Below are 15,080 nucleotides of genomic sequence, written 5' to 3' on the forward strand. Positions count from 1 at the left end.
TTCACTGTTATTATGCTCTTAGGCTTTGTCATTGTGAAAAAGTGCTTTTTCTTCTGTGGCATGCTGTAAAGATTGGACCCTCCTCATGGAGTGCTCTCCAGGTGAACGTGAGGCAATGTATGCAAGGCTCTTAGCCAGCTGCTGGCACTGTAACATCCGAGTGTGCATTCTAAGGTTGGTGGACGTTAGTACATATGAACTCTTGCCCGTGGGTGTCTATATGGGTATTACAGGTCTGCGGGGAAGTGGTATAGCTCAGAGGGGGAGGGTTTCCCCTGGTGTAAGTTTTACAGCTTTGAAGGGAAAGGTTTCCTGGCAGTCAGGAGCCAAGGAATACCACAAAGCCATTCTGCATGACAAATTTCAAACAAGAGATTTATTGGAAGGGAAAAACCCATGAGGGTGGCTACCTCTGCTCAGACAAGAAGCGGCAGAGAACTGAGCAGAAGACAGGCTTTATTTTGGGCTTAGGGGTGGGGGACAGAACTTTCCAGGGTGGGGATTAGTGGGGCTTCAAATCCTGATCTTGGGCTTTTTACTCTGTAGGGCGGAGCTGGGCCACCTGAGTGGTGATTATAGCAGTTGGAGATCCTCAGGGGCAGGGCCTGGCCACTCGCACGCTGTGAGGGGCCTACACTTATATTCTGAGTTCATGGACTCTGGCATTTTTGTATTGTATCTGGAGCTACCTTGAGCCCTTTTCATTTCTTCACTCATTGAAGCCCTGTAAGAATGCCATGCCATTAGCTCAGTCGCTGTCATTGCCGATGAAACAGTGAAAGTGACTTGAGCTCAGTGGCACTCAATTGCGTGGTTAGCTCTTGGCTTGTACAGGCTGAGCTGGGGTGTCAGTGCAGGCAGTGTGAGCAGAGGGGTGCATCTCACTGGTGGTTCCCTGGCTTTGGGTAGGTAAGCCTGTAGGTCCTACCCATCCCCAGGTTTCCAAAGTCCACCAGCTTTACCGTACACAACAGTGCCATATTGTCCCTACTGCCTTAGGCAGCCAGCAGCCATCATCAGCTCACACACTTGCTGGGTCAGGTGATCAGGGTATTTGTGGAAAAGGTCCTGGGTGGGAAGGAGGCCCACGAGGACGGTGGAATGTCAATGGTAGAGGAGCTGGCTGTTACTGAGTGTGCAGTGTCTCCTGCTGGGACCCTCCTCAGGCCTGCACATGATACAAGCAAACCACGCCTTTCCTGTTGCTGGCACTAAGCCCAGCAATCATTGATCCCACGTGGCCCTTGCCCTGTTGAGATTAGAAAAAAAAAGTTGACTCTTCTGGGCCACCTCCCATTCGGGCTTTATTGCTTTCTGGACACCTTTGGTGAATGTCCCCAGTCCTTTAAAAGCGCAGAGTCCGCTAGACTCTACCTCCAGTCTGTGACCTAGCGATAAGTGAGTACAATCTAGGGCAGCCGGTGCAGCTCCTGGTAGCTCTGGCTTGGATCTTCTTGAGCAGATGTCTGGGGAGGTGAGTCTGTTGCCTGGGCAAGGGCACTAAGGATTTGTTCAAGGCTGGGGGTGGGGGCTTCTGTCTGGGGGCCTCTGCCACCCGTGTTTCCTGTCTTTTTTTTCTCCCTACGGCAGACACCGATGTGTAGTATGGACCTACCTGAGGTCAAGGTGAAGGAGACCAGCATGGCTGGCAGATGCCGTGTGTTCTGGTATGAGCAATACGTACAACCATGTATAGTGGAACTTGTGGGCTCCGCTCTCTTCATCTTCATCGGATGTCTATCGGTCATTGAGAATAGTCCGAATACTGGGCTCCTGCAGCCTGCCTTGGCTCATGGGCTGGCCTTGGGGCTCATCATTACTTCCTTGGGGAACATCAGGTGAGACCAGATCTCAGCATTAGCTTAGTGCCAATCTGGGGAACTCTTGGGCACCCACTTATTGTCTTACAAACGTGGGGGTGGGTCATCTAGCTCTGCAGCCTGTGAAGACTATTAAATAGGAGTCATACTGTTACTACATGTTAAAGTTAGCTTCAAGCCAACATATACCCGTTGCTAGCTATGCCTCTGCTCTATACTGAGCACGATTTAGATATTTGATTCTAGTGACAAACTTAAGAAACAGGTTCTGTTAGTTCCCGTTATATTTGCAAAAGAGAAAAGTCCACATCACTGAGATGAGGTATTTTCTAGAAGGTGGTGGAGCCAAGAGTCAAATTCAAGCTGTCTGGCTTAGTGTCCAAAGCCGAGGGATTGTCTTGGGGAGATGGGATTGTGGGGTGCTCAGTATTCACTACTGTTGCTGCTACTCTTTGGGAGTGAATTGGAAAAAGCAAAGCGCCGGGTTCTTGTCCACTGCGATGCACAGAAAGTGCAGGGGCTTCAACCTGACAAGAGCCTTTTGTTTTTTTTTAGAGGCAGAAAAATGACCATCCCTTGGTTTTTTATCTGGGTAGGAGCCCAGTAGAATGGGTTGAGGGGAGGTGGACTGTTTCCCAGAAGAGCCAGCTGTAATGGTGGACATTCCGATTGGGTCATCTGACAGGGGGACTGGGATAGGGCTGTTCTCTATCTCACTCGAAATCAGATCTGAGTGAGGACATTGAGTTACTGCCCTCTGGGAAGAAACAATGGACAGTTTATTTATTATCTCTTTAAATGGGTGGGTGGGGGTGCAGGAGTTCTGAGCAGGGTGAAAGGCACATGACTGTCTATCTAGGTAGGCCTGGTGGCTTCCTGGCTGGGCAACCAAGGCGAGCCTCTGAGCTTGTGTTTAGCTGTGTGATGTAGAAGAGGGCAGCATCAGCTTCAGTGAAGCCCGGAGTATGACCAGCAGGCAGAGCTGCCTGCTGAACACGCACCGGCATCTTGCTTTTGCAGTCAGCTGTGCGGACTGTAGGCACAGCACTTTGGCCACATTTCTGAAGGGCCAGAGCAAGCTCAGAGGAGTCGGAGTAAGCCATGGATGTTCTCTGTATGTGTTTGTCTCTAAGGCCACCTAGGGCCTGGGGTTAGGGCCTGCTCCACCCATCCGCAGCTACCTCTGCTCCTCTCACCCTAACACAAAGCTCTTCGTGGAAAAACAGGAACGATTTGCACATTTCTGCTTATGGAAGGGACTGGGCTGACTCCAGCCTGCAGGCTCAGCTTGGGGGACAGGCTGAAGTACATATTCCCAAGGGATGTCCCTGTGGTGAGCCTTGGAGCATGTCCTCATGGCTTCCTTCTCTTCTTGGTTGTAGCGGTGGACACTTCAACCCTGCTGTGTCGCTGGCAGTCACAGTGATCGGAGGCCTCAAGACCATGCTGCTAATTCCCTATTGGATCTCCCAGCTGTTTGGGGGGCTGATTGGGGCTGCCTTGGCTAAGGTGAGTGGTCCCTGCTGGAATAGGGCTAGTGGCTTGGTACTGATGGAGTCCCCTTTCCCCTCTCTTACCTTTGGGTTTGCTTGAAATCTTAGAAATCTTTCCATCAGTCAAAAAGGCTACTTCCCGGGCCAAGGAGATGCCCCAGCAGTTAAGAGCACTGGCTGCTCCTCCAGAGGACCTGGGTTCAATTCTCAGCACCCACATGGTAGCTCACAACCATCTGTAACTCCAGTCTGAGGGCTCTAACACTCTTTCCTGGCCTCTGTGGTTACTAGGCATGCATGTGGTGCCCTGGCATACATGAACACAAACCACTCATATATAAAAATAAATAAAAAATATATTTTAAAAAGCAAGTTCTTCTTAGATGCAGGTTCCCCTTCCACAAGCACTGGTGATGGAACCAAGAGATTTGAGCATGCCAGAGAAACGGTCTACCATAGAGCTTCATCCCCTGGCTGGGCTCTGTATATAATTCCTGGGGCTCCTTCCATCCATCCCTCCTGCTCCCCCTCCTTTCTATTCTTCCCTTCTCCCTCACTGTTGACTCCCACCAGTGCCTGCCCCCGTGAGACTGACTCACTTTCAACCCCTCACTCTGTCTTCTCAAGGCCCTCAGGTCCCTCAATGTCTTCATCTTGGAGAGCTTGAGGCAAGCTAGTTTTGCGCTCTTTTTCTCAGTGAAGATTATATAGGGGGGATTAGGGCCCAACACCCATTATCCTCAATTTTCAGAGGTGCAAAGCAAGGCTCAGGGAAGTCTTGTAGCTTCTTCGGTTACACATGAAAAGGGGAGAAACTGGGAAACAGACATGGCTCTGCCCAACTGCAGATGGGTGGGAGCACGGACCTGTCAGCTCCCAGCTGCTCTTGTCTAGGCTGAGAGGCTTTTTCTCCACAGGTGGTGAGTCCAGAGGAAAGGTTCTGGAATGCATCCGGGGCAGCCTTTGCCATCGTCCAGGAGCAGGAGCAGGTGGCAGAAGCCCTGGGGATAGAGATCATTCTGACAATGCTGTTGGTATTGGCTGTGTGTATGGGTGCTGTCAATGAGAAGACAATGGGCCCTTTAGCCCCATTCTCTATTGGCTTCTCTGTCATTGTGGATATCCTGGCAGGGTAAGTATCCTTCAAAAGTGTGATGGCTGCCCTGTGGCAAATGGAGAGAGTGGGCTGGCTTTGGGCAGGCAAGAGGCAATGGTGGGTAGGTGGTATCAGGCAGTGCTAGGTGATTTTTGGCTAGAGAATATGGCCACCCTTCTACTTCATTTAGGGCTAAGTCAGAGGTCTGGATGAAAATTCCTAATTTCTGTAATAAGAAATAAAGCATTCTCTCGGGGTGTTGACTCTGCCTTACGAAAAATTATCTCGAACCCTGGTCTCTTTGATTTCGAGCTTCTTGTTAGTTTTGGGAAGGCATTAAGGAGACAAAGTTTGCTCAGGAAAGATTTCTCCCTTGTATAGGTAGTCAAACTGTGGTTCCGAAAGGCAAGAAATGACTCAGGGTCACTGAGAGTCTAAAGTGACAAATCTGGGACAATTACTCACATCTGCTGAAATGTAAGAGGTCAATTCCAAAAGTCCAGTTCCTTTTTTTCCATTTGGACACAGAACCAAACCTTTCTCAGTCTCCGGGCTCTGTCCCCTTGGATGGTCTGGGAATGCGGTAGCTCAGCAGTAGTGGTGCTTTGCTGCCACCTAGTGACACTTGCTTCACTTACAAGTGTGCTCCCCTACCTGGATGGGCTTCTGGACACAGAACCCACTGAAGGTTATAGATCAGCCTGAAGGCACTGGGTTTGGAGACAGAACCCAGAGATGAGGTGTGCCTTGGAAACAAGCTCCCTCTGACAAGCCCAGGGAACGTGCCTCCTTTGGTGTGCCTGGGAAACAGAGCCCCTCTGGAAGTAAGGCCCAAGTCTGTGACATGAGGTCCTCGGTGTGCCAGACACACTTTAGTAACCATCAGGACACGCACATTGTGTCATTTTTTCCTGGCTACAGCCTATGGAGCGGATACTGCCATCTCAGTGGATATGTAGAGAGGTTAGACAAAGGTCACAGAGTAGAACTGCCCGGGCTGGACTTTGAATGTAGGTCAACTGGACTCCAAAATGGGCGGTGCTCCTTGGACTTTGCTTTCTAGACTTGGGAAAGGAGCGTGTTCCACTTTCCCCTCCTGTCGTGACTAAGCAAATGCTTTTGTTGACCATTTGTTCTAGAAGTGTGTGTGTATGCGGAGGGGCTGATATGGTGGTCGTGTAGCAATCACCCTTTGCCAGCCTAGAGCTAAGCAAGGCTCCCTTACAGCCTCTGGGATCCACCCAGGGGCCCTGGTATGGGCGTTTAGAGAGGATGTCTGCTTGGGGATGGCTGTAGGCCTGGTTAAGGATGTGGGTTTGAGGTAGGGCCTTCTGAGATGCTGGTAACTTGGGTACCTATGTGTCTGCAGTGGTAGCATCTCTGGAGCCTGCATGAACCCTGCTCGTGCCTTTGGACCTGCTGTGATGGCTGGCTACTGGGACTTCCATTGGATCTACTGGCTGGGCCCCCTCCTGGCTGGCCTCTTTGTAGGACTGCTCATCAGGTAGGAGGGTGACAGAGAATCTACAGCTACTAGATTGGCATTCACATAACCTTGGAGGAAAATGGGAATCTTCAGAGGGAACTGTGATGCCTCTGCCTAGGGCCTTTGGCTCCATGTGACAGAGACCCACTTTACAAGGGGGAACTAACTGGCTCTTAGGATTGAAGTGTTCACGGGTGTCACTGGCTCCAAGTAGGACTCAAATGTGTTTTGAAGGACTTGGGATATTCCTATGGGTGGGCTTCATGTTTAGGTTGGCTTTAAAAATATTTTTATCTATTTTTTTTACAACATATTTAGATAATATTCTTTCCCTTTGGGGCACCAATTCCTCCCAGACCTTCCCTATCTTCCCTTGGCTGTGTCTGGGAGGGCTGAGTCTGGGCTGGATGTATAGCCTTCTTGTAACGTTGCCCACTGCAGTCTAGAGGCTTCAGGCTATGCCTGGAGTCGGGTGTAAAACACCATTAATCACTCTGTTGGTGATTTCTGCATGGCTACCCATACACACCCTTCTGGACAAGGTATGTGTGGGACCAGAGAGGAAACTGCCCCCCCCCCCCCCCACCACCACCACTGCCTGAGAGGACTCAGCTCAGGAAACCACCTGTCTAGAGAGTTCTGGGCTTAGAGATTTGTAATGGAGAGCTGGGTCTTTCTTGCAGAGGAATGGAGACCTCACAGGGCAATTTATTTTTAGGCTCCTCATTGGAGATGAGAAAACCCGCCTAATTCTAAAGTCGAGGTGAAGAAGAACTGCTGGTGACGTTCCCACTGCCTGGAGTCCTCAGCTGCTTGTCCTAAGTTGAGGACGGAACCATTCCATTATCTCCTGCAGGACCTGAGCTCACAGGAGTCACCATGGCAGCAGCTGACCTAGGCCTGGCTTCTCAGGCAGGCAGGCAGGCAGGCGGCTGCTGCTCTGTCCTGAGCATGCTCCTTGAAACCTGGAATTCCTTTGTGCTCATGGAGTGGGCCTGGGGCCCAGCCTAAAGACAGGTAGAGACCACATAGAAAAAGATGGTAGGCCTCTCTTCTTTCGAGAGGGCAGGGATTAGAAGGGCTGAGAAGGTGGAGAATGTGGTTGCTAATGCCCACTGTCCATTTCTCTAGCCCTCTTTCTTTTTTACTGGGTTGGGTTTGGAACCCAATTCATGCATACTAGGTGAGCACTTTGCTACTGAGCCCCCTGCTCTCCACACCCTCTTTCCTCTTGATTACACTGTTACAGAAGGGCTTTCAGGAGCCCAAAGATCTTGCTTCCTCAGCTCCCAATCTGACTTTGTAATAAATGGTGTAGCATTGCATCCCAGGTGTCTGTTGACTTGTCTTTTGTTTAAGACATGGGCACTGATGCGGAGGAAATAAAAGTCTGGGTGGAGAGGCTGGCTTGCAGAGCCAAGGTAGGTACTTATATGGTCCCTTTCAGAGTCTGTCTGCACTCAGATGGAGCCACTGTGGCATTCAGCCCAGAGCACAGTGTTCATTTACTTACACTCTAGTTGGAAAACCCTGCTGAAAATTTAATGTAAAGCCCAGGGCCTTGGTGAATGCCCAGTACTACCTGGATATGGACCAATCCATTCATTGCACTCTAGCTGGGGATGAGGTGGGGGTGGGGCAAAGATGCAGGAATTCTTCATGGAAGGAGAACAGCAGCAGACAGCATAGACTGATGAGCCACTGGCATGTGGGTGAGAGACATGAATAGAATAAAGAAGGGATAAGGAGACACAGTAGTAACACATCTTCCAAGTGGAGCATGGTTCTACTCTAAGAACCATGGGGCATGGGTTTGATTCCCAGAACCCACATGGTGGCTCATGAGTGTCTCTAACTCCAGTCTCAGGTGTGTCTGGCTCCTCACTCTGGTCTCCTGGGAATGGCATACACATGGTGCACAAACCTAAATATAGGTAAAACACTCACATACCTAATCTAAGAACACATCAAAAAGATCATCCACCATGGTCAAGTTGGCTTCATGCTAGAGATGCAGAGTTTGTTCAACATACTAAACCAGATAAATATAATCCATCACATAAACAGACTGAAAGAAAAAAAAACACATGATCATCTCACTAAACTCAGAAAAAGCCTTTGACAAAATCCAATATCCCTTCATGATAAAAGTTCTGGAGAGATTAGGGATACAACGGACATACCTCATCCTAATAAAGGTGATTTGCAGCAAGCCCACATCCAATATCAGCCTAACATTGGCCAATCAATATTAAGCCAATATTAACGTAGTTCCATTGAGACCAGGAACAAGACAAGGTGTCCCTTCTCTCCATACCTGTTAATTATAGCACTTGGACTCTTAGCTAGAGCAGTAAGCCAAGTGGAGGAGATCAAGAGGACACAAATAGAAAAGGAAGATGCAAAAAAAGAGTGTTTATTTATAGATTATATGGCTTTGTGTATAAAAGGCCCTAAAAACTCTGCCAGGAAACTTGTACAGCTGATAATACACTCAGAAAAGTGGGAGGGTACAAAATTAACAGACAAAAATCAGTAGTCTCTTCCTATACACAAACCATCAGTGGTCTCCCTGTATACAACCAGTGTCTTCCTATATACAAACATCAGACTGGGAAAGAAATCAGCAAAACAGCACTATCTTACAATAAGCTAATTCCCGCCCCCCAATAAGTCTAACCAAGAAACTGGAGGACTTGTATAATAAAAGCTTGAAGAATTGAAGGAGGAAACTGAAGAAGATATCAGAAGATCAAAAGATCTGTGCTCATGGATAAGTAGGGCTAATACAGTGAAAATAGTCATCCTACCAAAAGCAGTTTACAGGTTGAATGCAATCCCCATCAAAATTCCAAGGCAATTCTTCACAGTAATTGAAAAAAAAGTTTAAACTTTATATGAAAACTCAAAAATAAAAATCCAAGATAGCTAAAACAATCCCCGATTATAAAAGAACGGTGGGAAGTATCACCATCTTCCCACAGAAGTGTACTACAGAACTACTGTAATCAAAATTGCATGGTACTGGCATGAGAACAGACATGTTGGTCAATGGGATCGAACTGAAGATCCAGACATATTTCATATATCTATGAGCACCTGGTTTTGGACAAAGAACCTTTAAATAAAAAACACTAGAGAAAAGACAAAAAATGGTGGTCAAATTGGATGGGTGGTATTTGGAATGATCCGCAGAGATCCATACTTATCAACACACACAAAACTCAACTCCAAGTGGATCAAAGGCCCCAACATAAAACCAGATACCCTGAATCTGACAGAAGAGGAAATGGGGAGTCGGTTTAACTTGTTGACATAGGAAAAGATTTTCTAAACAGGGCACTAAGAGCACAGGCACCAAGAACAACAATGAATAACTGGGGCCTCATAAAACTGAAAGGCTTCTGTATGGCAAAGGACACCATCATTTGGAAAAAGCAGCAGGCTGCAGAATGGGGAAGATATTTACTAGTTACACATCCAATAGAGGGTTAGTATCTAAAGTATGCAAAGGCCTACAAAAACTGGACATCAAGGAAACAAATAACCCACTTTGAAAACGGGGTACAGGACTACGCCGAGTGTTCTCAGAAAGTGGAACACAAATGGCTGAGAAACACCTTAAGAGATGGCCAACATCTTTAGTTATCAGGGAAATGCAAATCAAAACTACTTTGAGATTTTTTTAATATTACATGAGTCAGAATGGCCCAGATCAATAAAATAAATGGTAGTACCTGCTGGCAAGGATGTGGAGAAGGGGGAACCCTCATCCATTGCTGATGGGAATGCAAAGTCATACAACCATTATGGAAATCAGTGTGGCAGTTCCTTAGGGAGCTGGAAGTAGATTTATCTCAAGATTCAGCTATACTCCTTTTGAGCACACCCCCAAAGGACTCTACACTGTACTACAGACCCTTGCTCATCTGTGTTCATTGCTGCTCTATTTATGACAGTCAGGAATTGGGAACAGCCTAGATGTCCATGAATGAATACTGAAAATGTGGCACATTTACACATGGAATATTACTCAGCTGTTAAAAATTGAAATTATGAAATTATCAAGATAAATAGATGGAACTAGAAAAAAAAAAAAAAAAACACCGCAAGTGAGATATCCCAGATACCAAAAGACAAACATTGTATATTTTCCCTTATATGTGGATATTGGTTTTTAAGCCTTTGGTATGCATGCTACAGTCCATATACCACAGAGGTTAGGTATCAAGTAAGGGATATGGGGAAGAGGTGGACCTCCCAAGGATGAGGAAATAGAATACATAGTTATGGAGAAACGGGGAAAAATGTAGTGGGAGGATTAAATGGTGAGGGGATGGAAGAGAGGGTTAAGGAAGAGGATATGGTGACAAACAACTAACTTTAAGGGCCATTTGAGGAGCATATGAGAACCTATTATTGTAGAAGCTTCCTAAAATATATACATATATGAAAGAAATCTAAGTGGGGTCGGCAAATAAGAGGGAAGGCAGAGCCCCAACTAGACATCTTTCACCACTGAGTGAAACATCAAGTTCCAGGAATGGAATTGGCCAATGGAGCCCCAGGGATGCCCTGTAAGTATCTCTGACTAATGCCAAAGCTGCTGGTTGCTTTCTGCGAACTAATGGTAAGACTCTATAGCTGAAGACAATACTGTCTTAGGGTTTCTGTTGTATGAAGACACCATGACTCTTATAAAGGAAAACATTCAGTTGGGGCTGGCTTACAGTTCAGAGATTAAGACCATCATCATCATGGCAGTAAACATGGCAGCATGCCAGCAGACATGGTGCTGGAGAGGTAGCTGAGAGTTCTACATCTGGATCGGTAGGCAGCAGGAAGGGAGAGTGCCCCGAGGCTTGGCTTGGGCTTCTGAAACCCCGAAGTCCACCCCCAGTGACACATTTCCTCCAACAGGGCCACAACTACTCCAACAAGGCCACATCTCCTAAAAATGTTACTGCCTATGAGCCTATAGGGCCAATTTCATTCAAACAACCACATTTACACAGCTAACTGAACACAGAGAAGTTGCGCTGGTGTCTAACTAGAGGCTTCTCTCATAATGACTAGTGTTCACAGTACTGGAAGGTGCCAGAGGAGAAAGGTAACCATCAGCCTAGCTATAAACCCTGTGATCTACAACAGTGACCTGCTTGCAAAAATGCTGGTGCACTAGTGGCACAATGTTGTAGGGGTAACCAATCACTTACTGAGTGGTTTAAGATGCAGTCCATGAGATGGAACCCATGTCTGACACTGCTCGGGTGGCCAAGAGCCCGGGACTGGATAGGCCACTGGCCTATGGAAAAACCAAACACTATTGTTCTGCTAAAGGATTATAGCACTATTATGGCTCCTAATGATATGGCCATACCCACAGATCAGAGCCTTGCTCAACCATCATCAGAGAAGATTCCTCTTGTAGTAGATAGGCACTAACAAAGAGACCCACAACTAGACAGTATGCAGGGAATAAGTGGTTTTGAAACACCCAGTCCTAAATAGGATGTCTTCATCAAACCCGACCTCAGGGCACAGGGATCTACGTTGAAGAAGAGTTAGAAACATTGTTAAGAGCCATGGGGGATGAAGGACGACAAAGAAACAGTAATTTCCAGATACAACAGGAGTGATGCACAGAGATGCATGCACGAGATGGTGCGAGAATGCAAAAGGCCTGTACAGGTTCAAGCCAGATGGGGTCCCGGTGCTGAGGTGGGGAAGTGGACATGGCTTCCACTCCTAAACAAGAATGTCTCTACAATCAATATCAACCTGCAAAGTTAAAATTAGTTTTCTCCAATGGAATCTCATTGGGTATGTTAACCACACTTTAGCATAGGCCCCGTGCCCAGCAGTAGATGGTCAACACAGAAGTAATTTGTAGACATTTTGTCTCTTATTGCTTTGGCTATTTTTTGTCTTATTGGTCTTTTGCTTGTATATTATGGTTTCTGATTTAGTGTGTTTTTTTTTTCTGTAAGTTTTTTTTTTTAATGTTTGTTTTCTAAAGAAAAAGCGAAAGGGCATGAAGTTGGACAGGTAGGTAGGATCTGGGAGAGTTGAGGGAGAAAAAAAGCATGAAAAATAATAAAAGAAAAAAAATCAAAAAGAATCCTGGGCTATTTATGAAAGAAAATAATTTTGATACTGTAAAGCAGCTCCCTGGAAAGACCACACTCACTGTGTTCACACTCATTGTGGCAGTTTGAATATGCTCGGCCTAGGGAATGGCACTATTAAGAGGTGTGGCCTTGTTAGAGGAAGTGCGTCACTGTGGGGGTGGGGGTGGGTGGGCTTTGAGACCCTTTACCTAGCTGCCCAGAGGACAGTCTCTCCTGGCTGCAGTAAAATCAAGATGCAGAACTCTTTAGCTTCTTCTCCAGAACCATGTATGTCTGGATGATGGGTGCCACACTTCCTGACATGTTAATGGACTGAACCTCTGTAAGCCATTAAATATTTTCCTTTATAAAAGTTGCTTTGATCATGGTGTCTCTTCAGAGCAACAAAGTTCAAACTAAGACACTTGCCATCTCTGTAAGCAAAGCACCCAGGGTAAAAATGAAGAAGAATGCTCCTTCCTGGGGAAAAGGCTCCATTACAATGGAGGGCTTCTGTGGCTGGCAGGATTTCTGTCTACATGGAGCTTCAGAATATGATCTTATTTAGAAATACAGTCTTTGTAGATTCAACTGAGGGAACTATCAAAATGAGACTATATTGGCATTGGGTGCTAAATACAAAGAGAGGGTTATTGTAAGAGACAGAAAAAGACACACGCCAGATGCAGTTCCTGAGCACACCACAGGAAAATGCAGACAGCTGATGTGAGAGGAGGCAGGAAGCCTTTTCTCTAGAGCCTTTGGAGGGGACACATCCTTGTGGATACCCCAACTTTATGTCTCTTGGCTTTTAGAATGGTGAGAGGATAAATTTGTCATTTTAAGTTACAAAGTTTGTGGAAATGTATTAGGTCAGCCCCAGGAAACAAATGCAGGGTTTGTGGAAATGTATTAGGTCAGCCCCAGGAAACAAATGCAGGTGGGCACTCTTATCCTCATCTTCCAGTGACATTAATGGACACTGGAGTTACTCAAGGTTACAGTATGTGGACAGACAAACTTGCTAAGATGAGCTTCATTTGGCTGCAAGTTCATTTCTGTTCCTAAGGGACAATATTATGTCTTTTGCCTTGGCTCTTGTCCATTTGTCTCGGCTAACACAGGGACAGAAAGGCATGTTATAATGTTTCACTTTAAGTTTACAAATGAGTTTCACAATCCAGTTTTCAATTAAATTTCTCAACTGCAACCCCCCAGGATGGATATGAACTCATCCTTTTAATACCACAGTATGTGTTTAGGGTTTGCTCTATAGAAGGGTCTCAGAATGTACCACAGTTAGACACTTGAAATCTCTTGGTCAACTGCCAGATCCAAGCCATCAGGCTTAGCTCTGTAATAATACTTGCCATACTATGCTACACTTGAATATGACTTCTATCTCTAATTACCTACTATAGAGATACATGTAGATACTGGCACTCCGTAGTGACTCAGCAATTAAAATTCTTGAAGTCTTTGGGTGGTATTAAAAGTTTGCCACACAAACCAGCAGCATATAAAATCCATGTGACAGAAACCCTTCATGTGGAATGCACTCTGTATTCAGTGAGTGGACTGAACCATCTTACTGCTCCTTTCATGGTTTCTGCATGTATAGCTGAGAGCATACACCCATGGAGGAGCTGGCCTTCTAGACTGTTTCAAAGGCCAATGAACATGATTTGGTGAGGGCTGTATGGAGACCACAGAACTTTTCCTTCTATCAAAGCAGTGGTCAAAAGCAACACTGTCTAAGGGTTAATGGCATATATCCGTAGTTTCAACACTAGGTTGAGATGGGAGAATTGAGAGTTTGAGGTAAACTTAGGTTAGACAGGTCTCATATTCCACCACCCCCCCAAATCAAAAAAGTGCAATACTGTGAAGGATGATGGAATCTGCCACCTCTAAGCAAGGCGTCCTTTTTGGTATAGATATTTTGGGTTAAAAGCACTTGGAAAATAGCCTATGCAAGAGGTGGTGTTTTGATTCTTCTTCTAGAAGCAGCGGGTACCTATGTAAAATACATTTCCCCTTACCAAGAAGAAACATTCTTAGGATGAGAGGTGGGGAAGTGGGGTTGAGAGAATTTTATACAGATCTTGTTAAAACCATGTGTCTCCTTTTAGCTTTTCCATCCTAGAGATGTTCCATAGTCATTTGTTTTTTCTGCTTGGTAGACAAGGACTCAGGGTTTACATTTTTGGGCCTTTATCTGGAAGACCCTCCTACATACACATAAGGCTCTGTATGCTCAGCTCCTGCTGTTTGTTTTTGTGTTAATCTACTCCTCAGGCCCAGCAGGAGACCCTAAGAGAATAAAATCTTCATTTTCTACAACTGTAGTGTGAGGGTAACAGCTAGAATTTCTTCCAGTTAGGCTGGCTTGCAAGTCTTATCAAAACCCCAAATAGTATGTATGTCTAAAATTAATTTTACCCCGAAAGTAAAGCAAACCATTATTTGGGGTAATGGTACTGGCATTTCAGAGGACTGCTGTACAGGGACTGCTGTGGATACACATGTCCCCTTCTGCTGGCTATGCAGGGCAGCTCTGAACTGGTATGAAACTCAAGTTCTTTTAACTAGTTACAAGGATTGGCCTTGAACTGTTTACATGTTTGCTTTTCTAAATAAAGACATCCTTCAAATTATAGCAAACCAAAGGAAGCCATTTATTGTAGACATTTCACACACAAGCTTTCAAGAGGACATCTAGATGAACAGTAATACAAAATGAAGACAAATGTCCATTTACACTTGAAGTGCATTCGAGTGGAGGTAGAGGCTTGGATCACACAAACCACTCAGCTGCTCCCTCCACTGGGGGTTTCCTAATCCATGAATCTTGTCTGTCACTGAGCACCAGAACTCACAAAATCCTTTATTCACTGTACCTACCCAGCTTTGGCTCTCAGAGTGATGGGGAGGAGGGCGGGCTTTCCTGCTACTGAACAGAAGTGGCTTGTCCTTTCACCTTTCTGAGCAAGCTGGGGTGACACTGCTGTCATCTTTCTAAGGTATGAGATGGACTCAATGTGGGCCAGAGGTGGCATTCAGTGGACAGCCAGG

At 46.0% G+C, this 15,080-nt stretch overlaps 1 protein-coding gene across 2 annotated transcripts; it reads left to right on the forward strand.

The window, feature by feature from the left end:
- The first annotated feature begins 1,285 nt into the window (after positions 1-1,285).
- Aqp8 (aquaporin 8) lies at positions 1,286-7,225 on the forward strand. Of its 2 annotated transcripts, none has more exons than XM_021167153.1 (6): positions 1,286-1,474; positions 1,588-1,838; positions 3,203-3,329; positions 4,231-4,445; positions 5,779-5,913; positions 6,614-7,225. In XM_021167153.1, the coding sequence occupies exons 1-6, from the start codon at positions 1,463-1,465 to the stop codon at positions 6,660-6,662; spliced, it is 789 nt and encodes a 262-aa protein (XP_021022812.1). In that variant the 5' UTR covers positions 1,286-1,462; the 3' UTR covers positions 6,663-7,225. The 2 variants fall into 2 exon arrangements, with proteins under 2 accessions (XP_021022812.1, XP_021022813.1); XM_021167154.1 differs by having other exon boundaries at positions 1,591-1,838.
- Positions 7,226-15,080: the final 7,855 nt, after the last annotated feature.

The sequence above is a fragment of the Mus caroli genome, chromosome 7 (genome assembly GCF_900094665.2).
Source record: "Mus caroli chromosome 7, CAROLI_EIJ_v1.1, whole genome shotgun sequence".
Taxonomy (NCBI): Eukaryota; Metazoa; Chordata; class Mammalia; order Rodentia; family Muridae; genus Mus; species Mus caroli.

What these genes read in the sequence shown, in the direction of transcription:
- Aqp8 (XM_021167153.1), top strand. An exon ending in ACTTCCTTGGGGAACATCAG is followed by an intron (nt 1,839 to 3,202) that starts GTGAGACCAGAT and finishes TCTTGGTTGTAG; the next exon opens with CGGTGGACACTTCAACCCTG. An exon ending in TTGGGGCTGCCTTGGCTAAG is followed by an intron (nt 3,330 to 4,230) that starts GTGAGTGGTCCC and finishes TTTTCTCCACAG; the next exon opens with GTGGTGAGTCCAGAGGAAAG.